The following is a 10,145-nucleotide window of genomic DNA, read 5'->3' on the forward strand; positions in this document are numbered from 1 at the left end:
GGTTCCTCGCTCTGTCCTGCAGGAGTCCTGCCTCGGATCTTGCACCCTTTTCATCTCTCCTAATCCTTTCCTTCCTGCCTCGCTGCCTGCCGCGCCCTCGTCGACTCCCCATCTTGGCCAAACCCTGGTAGCGTGGCACCCCGCTCTGGGTCCCAGTGAACCTGCTGTGTAGCCCCTGTCTGTGATGGAGAGAACCCCCAGTGTAGCCCCTCTCTGCCCTCAGTGCAGACCCTCTCTGGAGATAAAGAGGACCCCCCCCCTCCCCCATATAGCCCCTCTCTGTGAGAGAGAGAACATGCTGAGGAGCCCCTGTGAGTCATTACGGTGCCCCAGCATAATTACACGCTGTTTCCCTTTGTTTTGCTACAACTTGAAGCCACAGGGAAGCCCCTCTCTGTAATGCAGGGTGGTCTAGCCCCTCTCTTTGATCCGATCTGGGAAGGCACAGCGAAGCTGTGACAGTGGGACAGTGAAGCTGTGTCCCACTCGGTGATAGCGGGACACAGGATGGAACGCCTCCATCTGCGTGTAAAACCAACTGGTAAGCATTCTGCGGGTGGGGCCTTTGAATATCGCTGAAACAACCCTCGCCTTTTTCACACACCTTTTATGCCTCATCTTAATAACATGATGTCACTCAGAGCCCAGAAATAGCACCCCTGGCTGGTAACCCCGTCTCTCCCTTCCACCTGGCCTTGGAAATGGGCTGACCGGCAGAGAAGCAGTGTGGCCCGGTGGAAAGAACACGGACCTAGGTTCTTCTCCCGGCTCTGCCACTTGCTTGCTGGGTGACCTCTGGGCCTCAGTTTCCTCAGCTGTAAAATGGGGATTCAATACCGTGTTTCTCCCTCCTGCTTAGACTGTGAGCCCCCGTGAGGGACAGGGACTGTGTCCAACTTGAATGCCTTGTAATCGGTGCTTACGTGGTAAGTGCTTATCAAATACATCATAATGATTAATAAGAGTAATAATAATAACCAAGGTCATAAGGGATGGCAGGGTTCATAATGGATGGAAATTTTATTTTGCAGAATTCTGGGCAGGGAACGAGTCTGCTCATTCTGTTTGTACTCTCCCAAGCGCTTAACACAGTGTTCTGCACATAGTAAGTGCTCGGTAAGGATCATTGATTCTGAGTGGTTCCTACCTTTACCCTCCACGACCAGTGGTCAGTGTTGCTCATTGGAAAGTAGATGGGCCGAATGTCTGGTGTTCCAGGGCTGAAATAAAGATGTAAGGTCTCTCCTCGTCCCTCCCACCCTATTTCCCCGCCCACTATCGCTTTGTCACCTGTGCAGTTTGGGTCCCTCACTGGACATTTGGACGCTAGATAGTCACCCCGACCCCGCAGCGTTTATGTACGTGTCTTGAAATTATATGTTCTAAATTACCTATTTATTCCTATTGCTGTCTGCCTCCCCCTCTCGACGGTAAGCTCTCTAGATGCAGGGAACGTGTCCGCCGATTCCGTCGTACCCTCCCAGGCGCTTGGCACACTGCTCTGCCCATAGTAAGCGCTCAGTAAATACCACTGGATGAATGATGGCGGGATGGGCACAGGGAAGTGAAGAGGGCAGTGGGTTTGAAAGGCTCATTCTTGAGGAGGGAGAGCCGGAGGGACTTTACGGGACCCAATTTCTCCCCCAAGGGAGAGCAGGGATCATGAAGATTTTTGGAAATGTAAGTGGTTCCGCAGCCACTAGGTACCAACGCGTGGATGGGCCAGGCCTCTCCGATCTTCCTTCCTCCGACTGCCTTGGGCATCTGTTCCCTAGATGATGATGATATTAATAATTGTGCAGCGAGTAATCCTTCCTTCTCTGGCCCTCGCTAGTGGCTCCCCTCAGGAATGAGTAGATGTGAGGAGAGGAGGAGAGATGGCCCCTTGCAATCCTTTCTCTGGGGCTTGAGGGGATTTCCCCGGAGGGGCTGACGGACCGACTGTGGCCTGGGGGTAGACGCACGTCAACAGGACGTGTCTGTGGGTGGAAACTTAGATGGCGTCTCTCTTCTCCCATGAGTCATTGCTTTTGCAGCCATTTTAAGGCGGGAGCAGAAGCGGGAGGGTCTGTGTCCGTCCTCCTGGCCCCCGGCGGCACCCGTAAAGCTTTTGAGTTTGGCCGTCGTCATCGGACGCGGGTACTCTGGGGTCTGGAACTTGGTTTCCCTAAGAGGGAATTTTCCAGCTCCTTCAGGGTCCAAGGAAAGTTGTGGCTCATCCAGATAACAGGCTCTCTGGCCTTGAGTGACCCTCTTCTACCGCCGCCAACCTCTAAAATCCAGAATCCAGCTGGTGTTAGATTCAGGGGGAGGGGCGGGAGGATAGCCCCAGAGAACCCCGGTGGGCAGGGGCACGGCCAAGGGGCCAAGTCCTGCAGCCGAGGCTCCAGGGAGCAGCGTGTTCTGAGCGTGCCCATCGGGGACTCGTCGGGGTGGGGAGGATTTGGTCTCTCGTCCTTTCTACTAGAGGAGTAGTTGGAACTCAGAAATAATGCCCTTCCTCCCAGTGCCTCTGGTCTCGAGACCCCCCGAAAGCCTCCTCTAGACCTCCAGGGCTCCCCAGAGTGTCCAGAACAGAGAACCGGGTCAGAGACGTGGGGCGGTAGGGAGTGAGGGGAGGTGCTAATTCCTTCTGCTTGCAGGCTGTCCTCCGCAGTGCCGCCTCCGCCTCTCCGGTCTTGCTTTGTTTGCTTGCTTTTTTTTCCTGTCGTGGTATTTGTAAAGCGCTTTCTATGTGCCAGGCACCGCACTAAGCGCTGGGGTAGAGGTAAGTAAACAGGTCGCACACAGCCCCTGTCCCAAATGGGGTTCACGGTCTTAATCCCCATTTTACAGATGAGGGAACTGAGGCACAGGGAGGTGAGGCGACTTGCTCCGGGCTGACAGGCGGTGGAGCCAGGACTAGAACCTGGGTCCTGCTGACTCCCAGGCCCGCCCTCCATCCACGAGGCCACTGCCGCTTCTCAGAGCGGTTGCAGACAGATCTCTCTGCCGGCCTGGTGGACGAGGGACATTTGGGTCAGGGCCGTTGACCAGCCCCTGGATGCGACAGGATTGCATCTCGTCGGCCTCACGCGGACTCCAGCTGCCTCCTATTCCCCGTCCGGCTGAGGTAGAGGGTTGGGAGGGTTTGGGCGGTCAGCACCACGGTTGTCACATGAGTTGTGCGTGTCCGTCTGTGTTCCCGTTGCAGCCATATTTCCCGAAGACAGAGCCCCGACGGAGCCTGCCCGCAAGAGTAAGAACGCTGCAGCGATCCCGGACGGCGCGGAGCCGGCGGCCGCACACGAGCCCCTGGTCGGCAGCCAGAAGCGGAAAGCGAGGAAAACGAAGATCACCCACCTCGTCAGGACGGCCGACGGACAGGTGTCCCCGGCCGGGGAGTCTCTAGGTGAGGAGGAGTGGCGGCCGGGGTTCGGGGTGGGGAGGATGTGTGGCCCGTGACGGGACGGACACGACCCCTCTGGGCTTTTTGGGGTCTCGGCGGGGAGACCAGGCCAGCCTGGGGGTGAGGAGAGAGACAGCCTCCCTCCGGGAATGTCCCCGCCCTCTTTTATCTTGGAACTGTGGTGACCCGGGGTCAGAGGTCAGAGGGAGCGCGACATAGCCATGACCAGCGCTCTCGACCCGAACCCCCTTTTCCGAGTCTTCCCCGAGTCACCTGGTGGGTTGCCCGGGCTCCGGCCCTGGGACCTTCTGGATTGGGAAGTCTCCACAGGCTGATGGCACAGCTGCCCTTGGCGGACCCCTTACATTCCCGTCCTTCGCTTCGACTCAGTCGCGAGCCGCGATCAGGGTCGACTGGGCAAAGGGGCTGCTGGGACTTAATAATCCCGGGATATACGGACCCCCCCCACTCTGCATCTCCCCCCATCTGCCTGACTTCTGCCCCCTCTGTCCGGCCGTGACCCACCAGCATCAGGTCTCGGGCCCCGGCAACCTCCCCCCGCTCCCGCGGCACCGCCGGCCGGCCCCGGCAGGTCTGGTCTGCCCCGGCCTGGCATCCTGATGCCCACCTCTGCTTCGGTGCCCGGCGTGGGGCGGTGATCACCAAAATGCTCAGCATCCCCGAGAAACCACCCACTCTCGATTTCTCGCTCAGGGAAAAATACACGAGCTCTCTGCCCAGTGTGTGGTTACGCCGAAACCCCGCTTCAGGAAAACTCAGGGGGATAAGTCACCGGGCCTCCTTCGGTCGGGGAGTTCTCCGTTACGTAAAGGGAGTTACGTTCCCTTTATCCCTCTGCCCAGCCCAGATTCGCGAGAGCAGCCATTTCCTGCTAGGAATCTTCTCTTCCAAGCAGAAGGCTCATCAGCCTTCATCTTTGAGGGGAAACAGTCCTCTAAGAAGCAAACCCCTGCCTCCCTGGGTGGTCTCAGCACAGCTCTGTGAGACGACAGTCTGTGGTTCTCCTGAAGCCTCACGATTGCCCCAACCCCCTTTCCTCGTGTAGATGACAGAGCCAAGGAGCAACTGCAGAGCGAGCTTCCCAAGACGGCGGGCGCCGAGCCGGACGCCGGCGACGAGTTCCCCGGAGGCACCGAGGCGGAGGAGGCGCATCACGTCGCAGACATGCCGGCTGTGTCTGCCTTCTTCAGTCTCGCCGCCCTGGCTGAGGTGGCAGCCATGGAGAATGTGCACAGGTTGGTACGCGAGGCCCGCGTCGCCCCCTCCCCGGGTAGCTGCCTCCCGGGGAAGCCCTGGAGGACACCCACAGAGTGCCACACGTGGCCTTCTGGTCCTTTCTTTTTTTTTTTTTTAAATGGTATTTGTTAAGCGCTTACTCTGTACCAGGCGCTCTGCTGAGAGCCGGTGTAGTTGCAAGCCCTTCGGGCTGGACACGGTCCTTATCCCACCTGGGGCTCCCGGTCTTACTCCCCATTTACCAGATGCGGGGACTGAGACCCAGAGAAGTGAATCGATCTGCCCAAGGCCACGCAGCAGACAGGTGGTACAGGCGGGATCAGAACCCAGGTCCTTCTTACTCCCGGGCCCGTGCTGTATCCAGTAGCCATGCTGCGTCTTGTTCAACAGTGACACCTTTCCGATTTGATGAAGATGATTGCGATGTTTATTAAGCGCTTACTATGTCCCAGGCACTGTTTTGAGCACCGGGGTAGATGCAAGAAAATCAGGACGGACAAAGTCCGTGCCCCACAATGGGGCTCACGGACTTAATCCCCCTTTTATAGATGAGGTAACTGAAGCACAGAGAAGTGAAATGACTTGCCCGAGGTCACACAGTAGACGTATAGTGAAGCCGGGATTGGAACTCAGATCCTCCTGACTCCCAGGCCCGGGCTGCGTCCACTAAACTACATCGCTTATGGGTTGGATTGGGCTCTTTCAGACTTAAAGGGAAAACGTAAATTTTTGGAGGGCATGGGGTTATTTTAGCTTTTACTTTGATGTGTGTCGACACCGGCACAGCAAGGACTCTCTCAGGAAAAGTGCCCTTTTCCTGCATCAGCAAGTGGTGCAAAGGTTGGGTCACCGTTGCCCGTGGGCGCCCACAACAGGGATGGGTCTGTGCCGGATCCGGGGAGGTGGCCTCCGGCGTTGCCCCGAAGGCCGCACCTCTGGGTCTGAGCCAGGGACCGCGACTCTGGAGCAGGAAGGGTCACTGATCCCAGGGACCCAAGGAATCTCCAGACTCTACCACAGGGTGAAGGGAAATCCCATTGAAAAATAATACCGATGGCGATATCTGTTAAGCGACTGCCCGGTGCCGAACAGCGCACAGTCAGATCAGAGCCCGTCCCTGTTGCGCCGGGGCTCACGGTCCAATGGGGAAGGCAGACGGGTATCGAATCCCCATTTGACGGAGCTCAGAGAAGCGGCGTGACGCAGTGGATAGGCACAGGCGTGGGAATCAGAGGACCCGGGTTCTAATCCTGCTCTGCCAATCGCTTCCTGGCTGGCTTGGGGCACGTCACTCCGCTTCCCTGCGCCTCAGTTTTCCTGTTCTCCCTCTTACTCAGTCTGCAAGCCCCATGCAGGACAGGGACTGTGTTCAATCTAATGAATTTGTAACTACCCCGAGTGCTTAGAACAATGCTCAATACATTCATTCATTCAATAGTATTTATTGAGCGCTTACTACGTGCAGAGCACTGTACTAAGCGGTTGGAATGTACAAATCGGCAACAGATAGAGACGGTCCCTGCCCATTGACGGGCTTACAGTCTAGTCCGGGGAGACAGACAAAAATAATAGCAATTAATAGAATAATAAGAACTTAACAGATACCAGAAAAAAAGAGAGGTTTAGCGCCTTGCCCTGTCTTCCGGCCCTGTGCTCTTTCCACTGGGCCACACTGCTATAAGCGGCCCAGCTTTTCCGGTATCCGGTACCGAAAGACCTGTCGGTCCTATCGACTGGGCTAAAGCTACTGAAGTTGGACTCCGACTTAATTAAGATGGAATTGCCGTTCAACTTGAGAGCGTTTGGGTTCTGAGAATATTAAGAAAAAACTTAGCCAGATTTCCGTTTTTCAGGTTTTTTAAAAAAAGGTGGTCGGCAGGGTCGCAATTGGGTTCAAGTCAGATAAGCCTCTAAAAATCCATACCCTGCTTAGACTCTTAAATACCCCGTGTTATCTCCTTCATTTTCCCATTGATCGTTCTGATTCCTTAGCAGTTTTTTCCAGAGTGTCAGATTCTTGTGTTGGACTACCACCTTGAGCAGGGGGTAACAAAGAAATGGAAATTTCCACCGGGTGTCCAAGAGGGGGTGGAAACAGTGATAATGAAATCGGTCTGCCTCGGTCAGTCTTATTCATCGAGCCTACTTAGACCTCTGTTGATCTGTGCCTCTTGAGGAGAAAGAGGAGCAGCGTGGCCTAGGGGAAAGAGCCCGGGCCCGGGAGTCTTCGGACCGGGGTTCTATTTCCGGCACCGCCGCAAGTCTGCTGTCTGTGAACCTGGGCAAGTCACTTCACTTTTCTGTACCTCAGTTATCTCATCCGTAAAATGGGGATAGAGACTGCGAGCCCCTTGTGGGACCCAGACCGTGTCCGACCCGATTAGCTGTCATCTACCCAGAGATTCGTGCAGCGCCCGGCCCGGGGTTTAGCGCTTTAATAAATACCAGTGAAAGAAACAGACAGGAACAACCCAGAAGCGGGCTTGATTAAGCCTTTGAAAAGATTGATCTCTTGGAGAACCTACCCGGCCGACTTGGCTAGTGAGTGTCAAGGAGTTGCCAGATCTATCATTGGCAATATCAAATGGGTAGAGTCCGTTAGAATTTTCCATCATTTTCCTTCAGTCTCGCCAAGCGGGGACTTCTGGTTCCCCGTATCGAGGAGGAGCGCTGTGGGAAATGAGCTGCCCCCCGGAAAGTTTCCGTCGAAGCTCTCCCCTTTCCCGGCATCTCCGGCTGGTTCCTTCCAAACGTAATGACAGAAGTGTTTTGCGCCAGTGGCTAATTTGTCCTAGAAGAAGAGGTGCCAAGGATCCCGTTGCCAGCCCCTCTCATTGCCAGTGCCATAGGCAAGGGGAGGGAAGGAGGGGTGAAGACTGGGAGGAGCTGGGAGACCTGGTCCTGGCCTCCCAGGGGCGCCAGGCCGGTGTGAGAGTTGCCCTCAGGTGCGGGGGCTGTGCCAGAGTCACCCTTTGATTCACTCGTTCATTCCATGAGTTTACTGAGCGCTTGCCGCATGCAAAGTACTGTACTGAGCCGTTGGGAGAGTACAACTGAACAGTAACCAGACACGTTCCGTGCCCGCGACGAGCTTAGAGGCTGTGGGATAGTCGCCCTCGGGTGCCGGGAATTGTGAGAGAGTCACCCTCGGGTTCTCGGTTGTGTGAGGGTCGCCCTTGGGTACCGGGGCTCCGTGGGAGTCGTCCTCGGGTGCCGGGGCTGTGCGATGGTGTCCTTCAGGTGGCCGTGCCTCGGTTTCCTCATCGGGAAAACGGGACCTGTTCTCCCCCATGATACTGAGAGCCCCACGTGGGGCAGAGGTTGGGTCTGATTCACTTCTAGTCTATCTTAGAGAAGCAGCGTGGCTCAGTGGAAAGAGCACGGGCTTTGGAGTCGGAGGTCATGGGTTTGAATCCCGGCTGTGCCACTTAGCTGTGTGACTGTGGGCAAGTCACTTCACTTCTCTGGGCCTCAGTGACCTCATCTGTAAATGGGGATTAAGACTGTGAGCCCCACGTGGGACAACCTGATTCCCTTGTGTCTACCCCAGCGCTTAGACCAGTGCTCTGCACAGAGTAAGCGCTTAACAAATACCAACATTATTATCATCATCTCCCCTAGCACTCGGTACAGAGCTAGGCAGACCCTAACTACTTAATAGATACCACAGTCGTTTACAGTTGAGTCTCCACGGTGGGCGACTTAATACACAGCTGAGTAGCCAGAGGACTGGGAGATCCGTAAACCAGGGAAAATGCGGTCCTCTGGATGGATCTTCGACCGGTCTGGGTCTCGGCCCCATCAGCACAGTGGGGGAAAAGTCTCCCCAAGAGCTTAGTACAGTGCTTGGCACACAGTAAGCGCTCAATAGGTACCATCGAATCAATGGAGGAATGAACAGTTGAGGACTCGATGGACCTCATTGGGAGAATCCCCACTCTGCCACTTGTCAGCTGTGTGACTGTGGGCGAGTCACTTCACTTCTCTGTGCCTCAGTTACCTCATCTGTAAAATGGGAATTAAGACTGTGAGCCCCACGTGGGACAACCCGATTCCCCTGCGTCTACCCCAGCGCTTAGAACAGTGCTCGGCACATAGTAAGCGCTTAACAAATACCAACATAGATCTGAGAAGCAGTGTGGCCTAGCGGAAAGAGTACGGGACTGGGAGTCGGACAGAGCTCCACCACTGGTTGGCTGTGTGACCTTGGGCAAGTCACTTCCCTTGCCCTGGGCCTCACTTCCCTCATCTGGAAAATGGGGATTAATAATGTTGGTATTTGTTAAGCGCTTACTATGTGCAGAGCACTGTTCTAAGCGCTGGGGGAGATACAGGGGGATCAGGTTGTCCCACGTGAGGCTCACAGTTAATCCTCATTTTACAGATGCAGTAACTGAGGCACAGAGAAGTTAAGTGACTTGCCCACAGTCACAGAGCTGACAAGTGGCAGAGCTGGGATTCGAATCCATGACCTCTGACTCCCAAGCCCGGGCTCCTTCCACTGAGCCACGCTGACTGTGAGCCCAACGCTTAGTACAGTACCTGGCACCTAGTAAGGGCTTAACAAATACCATAAAAAAAAGAGCAGAACAAGTGATAAATGCAGACCGGAAGGAAGACTTACGGAAGACATTTTCCCCGGCCATTACAATAGTGATATTAACGATGGTACTTGTTAAGTGCTTACTATGTGCCAAGCAGTGTTCTAATCACTGGGGCAGATCCACGTTAATCAGGTTGGACACAGTCCCTGTCCCACTTGGTATTCACACTCTTATCCCCATTTTACACAGGAGGCCCAGAGACGTGAAGGCGACTTGCCCGAGGTCACGCGGCAGATATGTGGCCGGAGCCCAGAAGTCAGATCTCTAAGCACTTACCCAGACTGGATGATTGATTTCCTCTCTCCCTCTCTCTCTCCTCGCCCTTGCTTTGCAGAAGCCAGAGGGGGTCTCCGTTGGCCCGCGACGGACAGCCGAAAGAAAGACCCCAGGCTCCCGTACTCATCTCCTGCGCCGATCAGTGAATGCCCCACTTTATTGTAAAACAGTGTGCTTTCCCGATTATCCTAGCCTTGTCTTTATTGAGGAAAGCCAGTCAGCCCAGCGGATGGGAAACCGAGACTGCCCGTAAGTGCTTACTTATCCACCCGCACGGCCCAGATTTCACTTGAAGCCAGAAGCTGAGACCTCGGGGCTGGTTCGGCCCAAGGACCCCGGAAACTTCGAGGGTGAGGTTATTTGTCCGAAAACTCACGAACAGAAAACGGAATGATCCTGGAACTTTGCTTTCTATTGAAGGCTCTTACTGGTAAATAGATGGTTCTTGGGAAGCGGCGGCTCGTAGAGCAAAACCGTTTTCACCAACCGGAGAGTGGGGAAAAAACTAGTTTCGTATAATACTTAGTTATTCTAAAAACAAAACAAAAACTGACGCACTGCACTAGTTATTATTAGATATTCTTAGTCATTTTTGTACATGAAGATTTAAGTTCTAAGAT

At 54.9% G+C, this 10,145-nt stretch overlaps 1 protein-coding gene across 14 annotated transcripts in view; it reads left to right on the top strand.

The window, feature by feature from the left end:
- BBX (BBX high mobility group box domain containing) overlaps positions 1-9,713 on the top strand; it is a 193,071-nt gene extending 183,358 nt beyond the window's left edge. For all 14 annotated transcript variants that reach the window (XM_039914521.1, XM_029082903.2, XM_029082902.2 and 11 more), the window contains 3 exons: positions 3,194-3,391; positions 4,455-4,644; positions 9,584-9,713. In XM_039914521.1, the coding sequence (XP_039770455.1) occupies positions 3,194-3,391; positions 4,455-4,644; positions 9,584-9,671 (476 nt within the window). In that variant the 3' untranslated portion in view covers positions 9,672-9,713. The remainder of the gene's footprint in view (positions 1-3,193; positions 3,392-4,454; positions 4,645-9,583) is intronic.
- Positions 9,714-10,145: the final 432 nt, after the last annotated feature.

This window comes from Ornithorhynchus anatinus, chromosome 17 (genome assembly GCF_004115215.2).
Source record: "Ornithorhynchus anatinus isolate Pmale09 chromosome 17, mOrnAna1.pri.v4, whole genome shotgun sequence".
Lineage (NCBI taxonomy): Eukaryota > Metazoa > Chordata > Mammalia > Monotremata > Ornithorhynchidae > Ornithorhynchus > Ornithorhynchus anatinus.